General features: G+C 41.9%; 1 protein-coding gene across 6 annotated transcripts in view; it reads right to left on the minus strand.

Annotated features, from left to right (window-relative positions):
- The window catches only part of NBEA (neurobeachin), an 842,868-nt gene that overhangs the window by 377,468 nt on the left and 448,820 nt on the right, over nucleotides 1–16,580 (minus strand). For all 6 annotated transcript variants that reach the window (XM_045015913.1, XM_045015904.1, XM_045015899.1 and 3 more), the window contains one exon: nucleotides 14,038–14,102. In XM_045015913.1, coding sequence (XP_044871848.1) covers nucleotides 14,038–14,102 — 65 coding nt within the window. The remainder of the gene's footprint in view (nucleotides 1–14,037; nucleotides 14,103–16,580) is intronic.

The following is a 16,580-nucleotide window of genomic DNA, read 5'->3' on the forward strand; positions in this document are numbered from 1 at the left end:
TGGGGCAAGTGTACTAGAGAACCAGTGTATCAGAGAACCAGAGAGCACAGCCGCTCCATGTCAGATCCCGCAGAAATGATGAGCTGCATGCCATTCACGGGGGGTGCCCCTGCAACAACCCCACCTGTTGCTTCCCTCCTCCCCCAACCTTCCTGGGCTACCGTGGCAGTGTCCCCCCATTTGTGTGATGAAGTAATAAAGAATGCAGGAATAAGAAACAGTGACTTGTTAGTGAGATAAAATGAGGGTGAGGCAGCCTCCAGCTGCTATGATAGTCCAGGCAGTACAGAATCTTTTCTTTAGACATGAAGGGGAGGGGCTGATGGAGCTCAGCCCCCAGTTGCTATGATGAAGACGGTTACCAGCCGTTCTGTACCATCTACTGGGAATGACCGGGAGTCTTTCCTATTTTTACCCAGGCGACCCCGGCCGACCTCACCTGAGGCCAGCCAGGAGCACTCACGGGCTGATGATGACGATGGATAGCAGTCATATTGTACCATCTGCCACCGGGGAGGCGGGGGAGAGGATGCTGCTGTTCACTGCCGCAGCATCGCATCTACCAGCAGCATTCAGTAGACATAGGGTGACATTGAAAAAAGTCAAGAAACGATTTTTTTCCCTTTTCTTTCACGGGGGTGGGTGGGTGGGTAAATTGACGAGCTATACCCTGAACCACCCCGGACAATGTGTTTGACTCTACAGGCATTGGGAGCTCAGCCAAGAATGCAAATGCTTTTCGGAGACTGCGGGATAGCTGGAGTCCTCAGTACCCCCTCCCTCCCTCCATGAGCGTCCATTTGATTCTTTGGCTTTCCGTTACGCTTTTCACGCAGCACTGTGCTGAGTCCCTGCTGTGGCCTCTGTCTGGAGATGTTTTTCAAATGCTTTGGCATTTCGTCTTCTGTAACGGAGCTGTGATAGAACAGATTTGCCTCCCCATACAGTGATCAGATCCAGTATCTCCCATACAGTCCATGCTGGAGCTCTTTTTGGATTTGGGACTGCATCGCCAACCGTGCTGATCAGAGCTCCACGCTGGGCAAACAGGAAATGAAATTCAAAAGTTCGTGGGGCTTTTCCTGTCTACCTGGCCAGTGCATCCGAGTTCAGATTGCTGTCCAGAGCGGTCACAATGGTGCACTGTGGGATACCATCCGGAGGCCAATACCATCGATTTGCGGCCACACTAACCCTAATCCGATATGGTAATACCGATTTCAGCGCTACTCCTCTCGTTGGGGAGGAGTACAGAAACCGGTTTAAAGAGCCCTTTATATAGCTATAAAGGGCCTCGTTGTGTGGACGGGTGCAGCGTTAAATCGGTTTAACGCTGCTAAAATCAGTTTAAACGCATAGTGTAGACCAGGCCTCAGATTAAGTATTGCAATTTCTGTGTTCCTATGGTGTAAAGAAGCCTTAGTATAAATGAGAACCAGGGCCTCTATCTGTGCAGGATTCTCACTCTTAAGAGTAAGTAGAGCTTGCAGAGGAGAGGGAGGAGGCATGTCGCAATACAGAAAGGACTATGATAAAACATAACAAAAAGCAGTTCCAAAAGTCACTAACATAAAAACTGATTTTTGTAAATGAAAAGAGCCTAATAAGAGTAGTCTCCAGGAGTTGCCATCTCTCAGCTGTTAACTTTCAGAAATATACAATCCTAAAAGAAACAAAAGTCTAGGAGAGTTTGGGCACCTTGAAACCAGGTACTCCAGTATCAAGAGACCAAACCAGGCTGGTCTTGAGATGCTTCATATGTTTATAGGCAGTGCTGTGTGGTTTCCTTATATACGTCATAAATTGGAATATCCCTTAAGGCTATCAAATGCAGTACTTCTGCCTCAGATAGTATGAGCCATGACATGACCTGTAAAAAAGGTCTTCCAGCTCTTAGTATGATAGGAAGAAATACAGTTGAACAGCTAGTTATACATGATCACTTTTGTGACAAAAGTGCCCATTGAGCAGATGTCAAATGAAAATAAAAGAATCTAGTAAACCTTCTAAGGACTTTAGTCTGCTCCAAGTAGAAATCAAAAGAAGTTTTAACATTGAAAAAACTTATCAGGAAGGGAATCTGAGCACAGGAAAATGTTGTCAGGATGATAGGCTCATTAGGACGAAAATATATCTCCAACTTAAAGAGTCTATAGCTTTGTAAACGGGCCGACTCACCCCTGCCGCGCCTCCTGCTGGTTCCACTCGGAATTTCCCTCAGTGCAGCCCTGGAGCGCCCTCGGCAGGCTGGTGATCCCCCTATTCGCAGGCCCCCGTGTCCCTCCCTGAACCCGGTGCCCCTTTCTATAATTGGGTCTCCCCCCTCCCAGGGGAACCCCCACCCTACTATCCCCACTTTGCCTCAGTAGTGGCCACTGACAGTCATGGTCTAGCCCCACACCCTGGGGCAGACTGCAGTATCAGCCCACTCATCACAGGCAATAGGGGTTTGAACCTGCTGCTTGTCCTACCCCTGGGCTGCCCTCTGCAACTCCCAGTACCTTTGGCCCTTTGCTAGGCCGCAGCCTGGGGCTTTCCAGGCTGGAGCTTCCCTAGCTCCTCAGCCTGTCCCCCAGCCCTGCTTCACTCAGGTATCTAGTCTCAAGCCCTAAGCAGCCAGGCCCATCTCCCTCTAGCAACAGAGAGAGACTGTCTGTGCTCTGGCTTCCCTGCCTCTTATAAGCCCCAGGGCTTCAGTTTGGGGCGTGGCCCCCAGCTGCAACCACTTCCCCAATCAGCTCAGCTCTGTCAGGCCACAGTTTAAACCCCTTAAAACCCCGGAGCAGGGTCCACCCTGCTACAAGCTTGCTTGTAAAATCTAGTCTCAGGTGATTCATTCACTAGAGTCAGAAACTCATTCACACTGCAAACTAATTGTCACCAGAGGCAAATGAACTACCATTTAAGAAACCTGAACTCACACCTTTTACATCAGAGAAGAAGTTGTAATTGCTTTATTTCAGGACCAGGCTGGGCATCCATTCCAAGGGCATCAGTTTTCACTTACGTACCACCAGCATCAAGGACCACCGGTACCTGATGCCCTCCCAAGTCAATGCCATGTACATCTTTTGACTCTTCTCCTGAGGAAGCGATTCAGTCAAGGTATGAGTCTCCTTCCTAAATTTACCTATCCTAGCCAACTTCCAGAGTAGATGTCACTCTTTTGCTGCTGCTCTATTGTGGAGCGGCTATCTGAGGTCTGAGGTGAGTTTGTCTCTTTACCAATGTGCAAACAGTTTTGATCTCAACAGGATGGAAGTCAGTCCTACCTTGGTAATCATCAACACTAACTGCGCCATGACCATCACCTGGGCTCTGAGGGTCTTGGTGTCAAGAGGGTGATGAATCTGACTTTCTAGTCATGTTTGTACAAAGGCAAATAGCGCTGCTCTGCCAACTTGAATACATTTAACTTAATTAAATACTCTTTAACCCAGTGGTCCCCAACCTTTTTACTTTGTACCCCACCTTACCCCTTACTGAGAGGGGGGATGCGGACAGGGGTAAAGGGTGCCAAGGCTGGGGAAACAGCTGGGGGTGGGCGCAGAACCCTGGGCACAGGGCCGGCATCCAGGACCCCAATTGGAGGACTGGGGCCAGAAGCAGAGCAGGATGATGCTCCCTCCCTGCCCTCCATGGGGGCTGCCCCCCCCCAAATGTTCCTCATCCCCCCCCAAGGGGGCATGCTCCACAGATTGGGGACCTCTGCTATAACCTGTACTTTCCACATTGTGGTTTATGTTAATATTAAGTATTTTGTCACAATTTGCCTTTTTAGTGAAGACTGAAGCAAAATGGGCATTAAACACCTCAGTCTTCTTGATGTCATCAGGTATTAGCACTCCTTCCCTGCGAAGTAATGGACCTACATTTCCCTTTATTTTTCTTTTGCTCATATTGTATTTACAGAACTTACTACCTTTTATGTACCTTGTTAGGTGAAATTCATTTTGTGCCTTAGCCTAATTTTGTCCTACATGCTTGTGGTATTCTTTTGTATTCATCCTTAGTAATCTGTCCATGTTTCTATACTTTTTGTAGAATTCCTTCTTTGATTTTCAGTTAATTAAAGAGCTCCCGATGGCGCTATATTGGCCTCTTATTAATCTTCCTATCTTTCCTTTGCATGAGGGTAGTTTGCCATTGTGCCTTTAATATTGCCTCTTTGAGAAACTGGCAGCTCTCTTGAACTCCTTTTTCTCTTAGATTTTCTTCTCATGGCACCTTATCTACCAGTTCACTGACTTGGCTAAAGTTTTCTATTTTGAAGTTCACAGTCTTTATCCTGCAGCTCTCACTACTTCCTTTCCTCAGGATAATGAAACTGTTTCATGATCACTTTCACCCAAATTGCTTCCAACTAATTCCTCTCTCTTAATCAGAATCAAGTCTGATGTCTAAAATTTGTAGACAGTTAGGTCCACTCCAAGTCATAATTTAGGTAGCCATTGTTTAATCCTTTTTCATAAATTAATTATTCTAACCTCCTAAACCTGTTGCTCTTCTTTGAATTTCTAGTGTGCTAATATCTTCCCAGTAAAAAGATGAGCAGAATTGAGTACAATATTCCTGGAGACAGAGAGAGAGAGAGACAGACTATTACTTCTCTGTTCCATGGCATGGTGGCTATCCGCGCTAAGAATAACACTGTGCAGGCTGTTTAGTTTAAGTCCTTGCTTTTAATAAGGACAAGGATGTGATAGAGTTGGATATATCTGTATCAAACTGTGAACGCCATTTTTTATGGTGAACTCCCTTTGCATTACGTGCTGAACACAGGTCTAACCTTTCTGGAGGCGACTTACTGAATTGCATTTCAGATAGCTGCTCTGCCCAGGAAAGGGTCTTAACTAGTATGTTGAAGCCATTAATACAGTAATCTGAGGCAATCAGCTTTGAATGATTCAACTACTGACCCATGGATCAATGGGTTTTCTACAGAGAGGTGGATGAAGCCTGAAAAGGGGTGGTGGTAGGGGGCCAACCATCAGAACTGAAAGCCTTGCAAGAACAAGAGGGCAGGAGGAATTCTGCCCAGCCTGAAACGTCAGCAGACTCTGACTCACAGAAGGGGTGAGATAGACTCAGGGAGGATGCGTCTCATGACTCTGTTGTTTTACAAAGAGCTATAACACTCAAGTGCTTTTAAATGTAAAATCACTGTGGTTAAGAAGTTCCTTGGCTGAGTCTGTGTTCCTTGCTTTCCTGCCAAGTTGACCCCAAGGAGGTTAAACGAGAAACCCAAAGTGCCTTGGCTGAACTCTGGGAAAATGTATGCAAGTGACTGGGGCACTTCGGAAGTCTGGTGTGCTTGTTTCGGGGGCTAGAACCACTGGATTACAGATCCCATAGCCCCAGAAAGGACTCAGGCAAGTGATATGAGCTAGAATCCTTAGAATCCCAGATCTAGAAACAGTGAATAGACTTCGCCCAAACTCCATTGACTTGGAAGCATGTAGGACCATGTGGTTGGACTACTCACAAGAGAATGATGTCCATATTGGGTCAGGTTGCAACAGACGTCATTAATCCTCCTACCCAAATGATGTCTTCAGATATGAATTTTCACATTCATCAATTTTCTTTTTTAGTTTTGCTATGTTGCAGTCAGTTCTTGCAAGCAAATATCTTGCATAGAATGGAAGTGAAGAGAACTCTTAGTATTTTTTATATTGCTGGATAAAATAGTCATGATTATGTCCCCCAATCTGTCTGGATGCTCCGGATAAGTAAAAAAGGCAGCCTATTCTTAAACAGCAACAGTCAAAATGTATTACAGAATGCACATTTGATATAGTTTAGCTCAGATTCCACTCCCTGTCCCCATTCCTGAAGACCTGCCTGCTTACTTGTCCAGAGGAACAGATGTATTTTCATCAGATGCTCATAGCTGAGATCTGCCAAGATGCAACTTAGACCAGCTTTGGAGCTTACACAGAGCTCTGTGTAAGCTTGAAAGCTTTTGTATCTCTCAAACAGAAGTTGGCCCAATAAAAGACATTACCTCACCCACCTTGTGTGTCTAATCTCATCTCTAAACAGTCAGTCCATAACAAACTTGATACACAGCTCTGTCCTTTGCAACATACAACAACGCTAACATCATCAAGCTAGCCCAGTGCTTGGGCAACCTCAACTCATGGATGAAGAAGAGCAGACTGAAGCTAAACCCAACCAAGACTGGTTGCCAGAGAAAAACATTTTAAGGAATTTGGAGCCATCATGCAGTCTCCTCTGCTTTGAAATGCCAATACACAATTAGTCAATTTGGCGAGTCTTAGATTTTCCATTTGTGGAGGAAATTCCACACCTTCTGTGCATTGTCTGAATGCAGTTAAATGCAGTCCAATGTGTCCTGGGATTCTGGCTTCTCTGTACTCCTTTCATTGGCTTGTCAATCAAGTCTTTGTTTGGGATGTCACAAGTGATTCAAGCCCGTAAGTGCTGGCATCCTTTCTATTGGCCTGTAATCTTGGTGTGTGTATCCAGAAATGCGTCCTGGATTTGAGTTGGGAGGGTGGCAGTAAATTGAGATCTTGTATCAGCAGATCCAGAGAAACCAGAATCTTCTTGTACTCCCGGACCACAGCATTGTCTCACTTGATGTTGGCAGGTGTAATGCCCATCAAAACTAGAAGTCACAATATTGGCGTTGATTCGAGAAAGCCACTAAACATTCCTAAGCATGGCATTAAATTCAGCGTCAACAGATTAGCGTGTGGGCTGTTGAACCAAATTGGTGCACAATATTCCACTGTTGGCAAGAGCCTAGCTTGTATTGATGTTTGAAGTGCGCATCATATCCCCAGCATGTGCCAGCAAGTTTCTGGATGACGTTAACCCTTGTCTTTATCTTCTTTAGGTGGTGTCAAAGTGTTGGCTACAGCTCAGCGTCTGATTGCTGGTAACTCCAACGTACTGTGGATTGTGGACACATGAAAGAGGCAGACCACAAAAGTCCACTTTCAGTGGCACTTTGGCTTCATGGGTTACTCAAGTGGAAGGCAGAGACAAGTGTTTTTGAAGCACTGATATTTCAAAGCTTGGCGACTGAAACCATCTCAAGTGTCTGGAGGCTGTTCATGACTTTTTCTGTGGCCTTCAGAGAGGACATTTGTGTTGTTAGTGCAATGTCATTTGCAGAGATGAATTTACAAGATGATGCGCCTGGAATGTCACTGGTATAGAGATTGAACAATGCGGGTACTAAAACATATCCCTGTGGGAGGCTGTTGTTCAATCTCCGTGATTTACTGGAAGATGTGCTAAGGTGTATGTTAAATCTTCTGTTATTCAGCATCTTGGTGATGAGTCTGATGGTTGATTCGCATGGGAAAGCTAATGACAACTTCAGCATGGGACCTTTGTGCCATACAGTATTTTATTCAGAAAAAAAGGTCCAAGAATGCTGATGTTTGTAATTTTCACTGGTAATCAGATTCTATGTGGCTGGTTAAGGTCACTGCAGTTGCAGCCAGTTCTAAATCCAGCCTCCTCTTTGGGGACCAGTTGCTCCAGTGTCAGCTGTAACTTTAAAAGTAGGAGCTACTCCAACAGTTTATAGCAATTGGTAAGGAAGGAGATGGGCTGGTAGCTTTTTGGGTCAGTGACCTCTTTTCTGGGCTTAAAATGACAATAAACTTGACTATCTTCCACTCTTATAGTATAATACTATAAGAGTGAATGTTGCCGAAGAAGCCAGCCGGCGCTTTCTTGCATTGGACCAAGTTCTTCAAGAATTCGGGATACAGTCTGTCCAATCCTCCCTATTTTCTGGATTTAGTGTTGGAAAGACCCTTGGTCTACTTCATCTACTATGTAGGGGACAGAAAGGGGTGAAAACATCTGGTGCTGATTTGGTGCACTGTAGAGTTGTTTGTAGACTTGGCACCTGATGTTTTAGTCACCGGCACAAGGGAGTCGGCAATTAACTGTGCGGATAAGGCATGTGCACTTAGCTGAGGTAGTTTGTAGGCTGCTGGAGCCACACTTCCTAGAAGACGGAGGAGCTTCCAGGCTTTGTGGCTTGACCCAGTGAAGTCAAGCACCATCACAGTTTCACACCACCTTCTTTCTTCTTGCCGAGTTCAAAGACTCAAGCAATGGCATTGCAGTTACAGGGCTTTTGTTGGCTTGACGTTGGTGGAAGAGTGCCTCGCTCTTTTCTATCGAACAAGGAGTTGTGAAATCACCCAGGGTACATCTGAACCGTTGAACAGTTGTGTCCCCTCAGTTCTCCAACCTGGGGTGCTTTTTACACTGCTTTGCTGTGTAAGCAACCACTCCTGGTCTGCTCTCACACAGCCTTCAGTATGTAAATTACTCTCCGTTACACTGCATGGTTGCTATAGCCAGCCACTCATGGATTACACTGCAGAGTAATACCAGCAAAATCTCCATGCCCAGACTTTACCCCCAAAATGTGCATCTTTGTACTGCCCAGCACCCTCCTGGACAATACAAGCTCATATAAAATCAGTCACTTATTAATAGAAAATGATATGCACAAGCCTTGTTATCCCAAATGGAGTTTCCTAAACACTTCAATCCAAACACACTGGTTTAGATAAAACAATAAATTTAGTTTAACTACAGAAAGATAGATTTTAAGTGATTACAAGTAATGAGGCATAAAAGTCAGAATTGGTTACATTTATTGGGAAATGAAAGTAAAACACAACTAATACCTAACTTAATAAGCTAAATAAATTCAAAAGCAAAGGTCTCTCTCACCATATGTTCCACCAGATTTTATTGGCTAAATCCCCATTCAAACAGGATATCTCCCACAGTCCAATGCTGCTTTTTGTTGTTTCTTCGGGTGTTGTTGATGACGTGAGTAGAGAGATAAGAAGAGAGAGATGTTTTGGGGCATCTGCCGTCTCCCCTTATAGTCCTTTCTCTTTCACAAGAATCATCTCCAGCTGAGGTTCAGCAGATAGAAATTCTGCTTGGACAGGAATCTCAAGCTGTTCCTTTGTCAAAATATAGATTTTCATCCACACCCTCTTTCCTGCCAAAGAATGGCCACTAAATCAGTTGACGATCCATTTGATTTCACTGACACCTGACTGAGGGGTCAGTTTGCCTTTTGTCCCTGCTGTGGCTTCTAATAGAGTTCTGCAACTTCTTGGATATCTGTTTTATATCCCTGAATAAAAATTTGCACGGCTTTACAGTATTCTGGAGCTCATTTCTTTGGTTTGATGATACCTCCATGGATTGATCTAGAAGGTAGAGTTTCAGCTTCATGACTTGTACATTCTAGTAGAGAAGGATAAGCACACTGAACATCTGCTTGGAATCCACAGTTCTTCCAGGCAGAGGAGACACTTACTGTCTCTAGCCTTCAAGCGAATAAGTTCATCACAGATGGACATGGCTTGAAGCCTTCAGGTTTTGGTCCACCATGTTAAGTAGCCCACTACAAGGGGCTCTGTATGAGGTGGTGTATGGGGAGGGGGTTGTGTGACCTGTAGCGTTATGTCCAGACATGTCAGATTAGTTCACAGCAGTCAATAAAGAGTTTGGAAAGTTTTGAAGAAGTTTAGCCTGAGTTAAAAATTTGCAGGTTGGATACTCACCAGTTTCCATCTTGCTGCCAGGGGCAGTAAGAAGGAAGTGAGGGAGGGTTGCGAATATCTCATCCTTTCTGACTTCATATGGGAGGAAAAGGTGGCACAAGATGATGCCCAGCCTGGATGGAGACTGCTACTAAAAAAGCTCCTCTCTCATATTCATGAGGTGCATTTGCACCTATAGTGAGTTCCACACTGATACATACTCAAAAGAAGAATAGTACAGATAAATGCTTTTGATTGAACTATGGTTTTCTTAAGGTCATCAAAAGACTACTTAGAATTTTTTGTGCTAAATATTTTTTACTGGTATGCACTGTGTATCATTGTTAAAAAGTTTCATCACTTTCATTATTGGCTATCATTAGTTTGCTCTGAGCCAATGAATTTCCAAATAATTTTACACACATATTTTGGCAAATAAATGGAAATTTGAAATCCCAATTTTCAGGGAATCACATAACAGCTATTAATGGGGTTCTTGATTTGTGAGACTAGTACCATCAACTCTGCATATTCCCAGAGTAAAATGGATTAAAGAGGCATGCATAAAGCTGATACATTACAATCAAATGCACAACTACAAAATGGGGAATAATTGACTAGGAGGTAGTAGTACTGCTGAAAAGGCTCTGGGGATTGCAGTGGATCACAAATTGAATATGAGTCAACAATGTGATGCAGTTGCAAAAAAGGCTAACAACATTCAGAGGTGCATTAACAAGAGTGTTGTATATAAGGGCTTGTCTACACTACCACGTGGGGTCGATCTAAGATACACAACTTCAGCTACATGAATAGTGTAGCTGAAGTTGACATACTTAGATCTACTTACTGCGGTGACTTCACTGAGGTAAGTCGACAGCTGATGTTCTCCTGTCGACTCCGCTTGCGCTCCTCACTCTGGTGGAGTACTGGAGTTGATGGGAGAGTGCTCAGTGGTCAATTTATCATGTCTATCGCGATAAATCAACCCCCACTGGACCGATCGCTGCCTGCTGATCCAGCGAGTAGCGTAGACAAGCCCTAAGACATGGAAGGTAATTGTCCTGCTCTACTCAGCAATGGTGAGGATTGATGGCTGGAATACTTTGCCCAATTCTGGGTGCCACACTTTATGACACATGGACAAATTGGAGAGATTCCAAAGGAGAGCAACAAAAATGATAGAAGATTTAGAAAACCTGACCTATGAAGAAAGGTTAAAAAAAATGTGGCTATTTAGTCCTAAGAAAAGGAGACTGTGGGGGGCCCTGATAGTCTTCCACTGTGTTAAGGGCTGTTATAAAGAAGATGATAATCAGTTATTCTCGTTGTCCACTGAAGACAGACCAAGGAATAGCAGGCTTAATCTGCAGCAAGGAGATTTAGGTTAGATATTAGGGAAAACTTTCTAACTATAAGAGTAGTTAAGCTCTGGAGTAGGCTTCCAAGGTAGCTGTGGAATCCCCATCACTGGAGGTTTTAACAACAGGTTGGACATGTCAGGGATGGTCTAGGTGTACTTAGCCTTGCCTCAGCACCTTGATGATGTTTCAAGGTCCTTACAGCCCTACATTTCTATGATTCCAAGGACTGAAAAATGTTTGCAGTGGCAATGTTCTTTTACAGATTGATATTTAATGGAATTTTCCTATAAATCTGTCTTGCAAATATTAAATTTATGTTATAACCAGAAGCTCTTTTTATACTGAAAACTACAAAAATAGTGCCTATGAATAATACTTAGCAATTATGCAACTTTTTAATTTTAATTGTCAACCATGAACTAATCCTCATAATGGCCCTTTGAGGCAGGTAAGTATTATCTCAATTTTACAGATGGGAAAACTGAGACGGGGTAATGTAACTTGTCTAAGGTTAGAGAGAGAGTCAGGAACAGAATCAGAAGTAAACTCAGGAGTACCTGGGTAGTAATCCCATGTTTCTAAAACTGGAAAATAGTGCCAGAATGTCATGTAAATCATGACTACACAAATAGAAGCAGTTCAGACATCTATAGCACAACACTACCTTGAGAAAGCTAAAATACAAATATACTAACACATTATTTAAAAACAGGATGCTATTTATCAAAACCCAGGTAACGGGAATGTGGGCAATCTGTTTTTACTTTAGGAGTCAAAACTAATTATTATAATGAAAAGTCTTGTTTCATTATATTTCCAGTGAAATCATTAAAGATCACAATGGTGCACAAATGTTTTGATGCAGAAACAACAAACAGGAAATCAAAATTAGGAAACCTTTTAATAACATCCATATTTTAAAACCTGTAGGTGTAAGACTGAATGATTAAAAATTATGAACTGCTTTCCTTGTATTTTTAATTTTGTTTAAAAAAAAAGATGAGCTAGGCAAGGTTTATTTTGGTGAAACTGTTGATTTATTAAATAGATCATACACAATCTAATTCAGACTTTTTAACTATTCGTAGTCTTCATTTTGCACTTTAATAATTTAAAATCCAGTCATTATTGCATAGTGATTATATGCAATTTTACATCCCATTAACCATGCTTTGTTTTAATTATAAAGATCCTTTGTTAGATTCCTTTAAATGATCCAGTTTATAATTTCAGGCTGTCCTAGGGAGCACTTTAATTCAGCTGCACATTCATCAACTGTTTATGTCCCGTTAATTGTTGACAACTGCACAATCACATTCTCTAGCTATGATTGATGAATCACATTCACAAGTTTAGCTATTAAGTAGAATAAATATTTATAACAATTTCCACTTAAAGTATTGTTATCTTTATCCCCAGAAGGGTAAATTAAAAACTGATCTGCTAACTGTGGAGGAGAACAAGTGTCCTAGTAACATACACACACATATTCTGAAACATACCTCTGAAAAAAATACGTGGAAGAAGATGTACCTACAGATAGTTTGGTTAGGCATTCATTTGATTGGCCCTAAAGAGCAAGTTCTTTAATACTGCTCCTTCTGCTTTGAAGGTTACTGCTAGATGGATGTACACAGCCCACTGATATATCACGGTTATTACATATGAACTTAAAAAAATGCAGTTTTGACATTTGTTCAGCAGTGTCATTTTATCAATGAGTGTGCAATAATCAGATCTGATTTTACTATCAAATGATGATGTTGTAAACAAAAAACCAAAACAAAATTTGGGTGAGTTTTCCAGCTAAAATGGTTAAGTATAAAAACCATAGGAGACAAGCCAAGAAATTTGGACAAAACTACGGAAACCAAGTTTACTGTACAGTTTATTATTATTTAATATTTATACTACAATAGTGTTTAGTCAGGATCATTGCCCCATTGTGAGAGGTGCTCTACAAAGACATGGTTCCTGCCCAGAAGAATTTACAGTCACATGGGCCAGATTCTCAGATGATGTATATCAGTGTAGCTCCATTGCCTTCGAGGGAGCTATGCTCATTTACACCAACTGAAAATCTAGCCCAAGTGTATAAACTTAGTTTCTAGATAGAGCTGTTTACTGCATTATTTTTCAGTGTTTACTAGTCATCCTACGACAAGAATGTACGACTGAACAGCATATGAGTATATCATACAATTAGACCAAAAAAATTATGCTCCTTCAATAAAGATAACATTTCAACAAGGGAAGATTTGATGTTTCTGTATTGTTAATGTCATACTACCAGTAAAAATGAAACTATAAAACAAACCAGCAAAAAAATCTTCAACAAGTGTATTATTACAAAGATTTTTGTTCAGCACCACATATAATACCATCAAAGACATCTAGGTTTAAAAGGTTTCTACCCCCTCGCCAATAGAAGCTATACAGGCAATGGAGGTGATGACTACCTCTGCCTAGAAATATCTTCTGCCAGCTAAGCCAAAGAGTGCACCATTATTGCTCAGCTGGCTGGACAGACAGTATTGAAAAATGATGGCACAGAACAAAAGATAAAAGCAGACACAGACCAAAGTAACATTAAAATTACTCTAGTGTTAATAAAGTATCTTAACTGCTTGTAAAACTAGGTAGCTCACATAAACTTGATGTTTAATCTGTTTTATGTAGTACCTTAGATAGCACCAAGTAGTCTAGATAAAATAATTTCTCATGAACTGAGAATATAAGGAAGTGCATCTGTACAATGAATACTGTGCTCCTAAAACAGATGGAGTGGCAGATGGGTTTACAGATTGGGCTCCCTAGATCCTCTGTGTAAAACAACCTTGCTACTCAGTAGGATAATGGCTCAAATCTCAAATAAACCTCAAACCTTTACACAGCACACAGGGTGTTTTCAGTCAATTAATAAGAGTTTAACATTTTATACCTTACTAAATTAAATATTTGCTTTGCACAGTATTTGTGCAGTAAATTTCTTTTAATTAAAATGGCCTTTTCTCAAGTCTTTCTGGAGCAGATGGTGAGAAAGTAGTATCACCGAATGGAATGAAATGCAAAATGACTACTTGTCCAAAAGCTTTAAAATTAATTACCTTCCTTCATTGATGAGCTCAATAAACGCAAGTCCTGCATTCTTCTGAATAGAATTCTGCCATTCCTAAAGGGAAAAAAATACCATGTTTAAAAAGCAGTAAGGGATTTTAATAGGAAGCCTGAATTTGACCTTGATGAGTGTCAGAGGATTATCTGATCAACATTTTGCATGGGATTGTCTGCCCACCATATGCTTTGTCTTTTAAAATACACCTTCGTACTTCTGTAACACAATAACTGAAATTCTATCAGTGGTAGACGAGCAGCCAATATAACAATTAACTGAAATATGCTGAAGTACATAACAATTTAGAGATATGCAAGTTTCTAATGCCAGTAAATGGAAGGGTTCAAAAGAATACCATAAAACCAGATCAAGATCACAAATGAAGACTCTGCTAGGATGAGAGAGCAAGAGTTCAACTCATCCTACTGCCAAATCTGCTTTTTGCTTAGAACAAAAATTTCCCATGTGTGCTATGATCTACCCTGCTTTGAAATGGGAATAGATTAAAGTGCATTAGGGAACTTTTGTGTGTGGCAGCAAAGTCCACACACACATTTAGTGTGCCGCAGGTTGTTGTGGAATAGATTTATACCCCATCTCACTGCAAACTAAGTATTCATATCGATAAACCCTTAGTTTCAGCCCTTCCATTGGCTGGCATTAATTTGGTGCCTATCATAGTCTTCATTACTGAGCAAGGCCTAATGCCTCAGCCTTGGGAAGTGATCAACTTTCATCCACCTATCTTACAAATAAAGTAACCGAAGTTGCACAAAGTCACTTCTGTTGCAATTGGTACTGACATAAGTCTCTAATATGGCAAATCTTATCAACATAGTCACACTGTCTTTCAGAATAAACATAACATTTGTCTGTCTGTGACTGTCTGTAAGTACTGGACAAAAGACCCCTCCAGAGCCAGCAACAGAAAACTGGATTCCTGATTCACAACATTTCTCCGCTGTTTAACAAAAAGTGATGTGTCACATCCCCCTTTGTTGGATGATCCACACACAAGATTATTACTGCTACCATCTACTCTTAGTTCAAGGGATAGAGGTCATAGAATCATAGAACCACAGGGTTAGAAGGGACCCCAATGTTCATCTAGTCTAACATCCTACCAATATTCAAGATTTGTTGTGTCTAAAGAATCCAAGACAGATGGCTATCCAGCCTCTTTTTGAAAACCTCCAGTGAAGGAGCTTCCGTGACTTCCCTGGACAGTTTGTTCCACTGTTCTGCTGGTATTACAGTTAGGGAAGTTTTTCCTGAGATTGAATCTAATCTAAATCTGCTATGCTGTAGTTTGAACCCATTGCCTGACCTCTGTGGAAAGAGAGAACAATTTGTCTACATCTTTCTTATGGCAGCCTTTCAAGTAGTTGAAAACAGCTATCATATCCCCCCCTTAATCTCTTCTTTTTCAGACTAAACATAGCCAGTTCCTTCAGCCTTTATTATTATTATTATACTAAGAATATGCCAGCACTTGAGGGTTACAAAAAAGATACTAACAGAATACTATAAACTCATGGGTGGATTAAAGGTATTGGTGCTATAGGCCCATGTCTAAAGCTTCAGCTCCTGAAGTAATATGATTACATCAGAATCTTTCACTCTTTAATATTTTTTAAAAGTAAATTTTTAGCTCATGGTTGCAAAAAGCTTGAAAATATGAACCAAGCAAAACCGATACAGTGATGGCTGCCCGACTCTGCACAGAGCCTGAAACAAAACCTCAGTGTCCCACTGTCCCATGCATCTCACCGATGTGTTAACTATAACCAGAAGCAATGGAGGGGGCACTACCTACATCACACCAATAGAGGACTCTGGGTAGTAGTAGGAAAGAATCCACTGGGTCTCAACCCACCTTTCTACCAAGCAGATACACCCTGTTTGATGGGTGACATACTGGGGAGCCTCACTACTGCACTCCTGCATCTTCAGCAAACTGAAAATATAGGGGGGAGGGGTAGCTCAGTGGTTTGAGCATTGGCCTGCTAAACCCAGGGTTGAGAGTTCAATCCTTGAGGGGGCCACTTAGGGATCTGGGGCAAAAATCAGTACTTGGTCCTGCTAGTGAAGGCAGGGGGCTGGACTTGATGACTTTTCAAGGTCCCTTCCAGTTCTAGGAGATTGGTATATCTCCAATTATTATTATAAGGGATCGCTGATGCTCTACTGTCATACCTTGGGGGCACAGGGTGCCTCATGTTTCTGCTCCTGCTATCCCCACTCCAAGGTAGGGAGCGGGGACAGGACCATTGGGAGGCCAGATCACCTGCCTACAAGGCCTAAACTTGAGTAACTACAAAGCTTTAATTCCTTCTGCTAAGAAAATATGGAAAATAACTATTAAAAGATGACTTACATTACCATTAACAAATCAAATTCTATTAACATGAAAAAATATTCCAAATATTCTCCTCAGTTTCAACCAGCCAGTGTCACTTTAGAAATTGAATGTAGTCACTGTCTAGTCCCAATACGCTCTAAATATTCAGTAGCAGCCATTTCCTGTGTTTTTGG

The sequence above is a fragment of the Mauremys mutica genome, chromosome 1 (genome assembly GCF_020497125.1).
Source record: "Mauremys mutica isolate MM-2020 ecotype Southern chromosome 1, ASM2049712v1, whole genome shotgun sequence".
Lineage (NCBI taxonomy): Eukaryota > Metazoa > Chordata > Testudines > Geoemydidae > Mauremys > Mauremys mutica.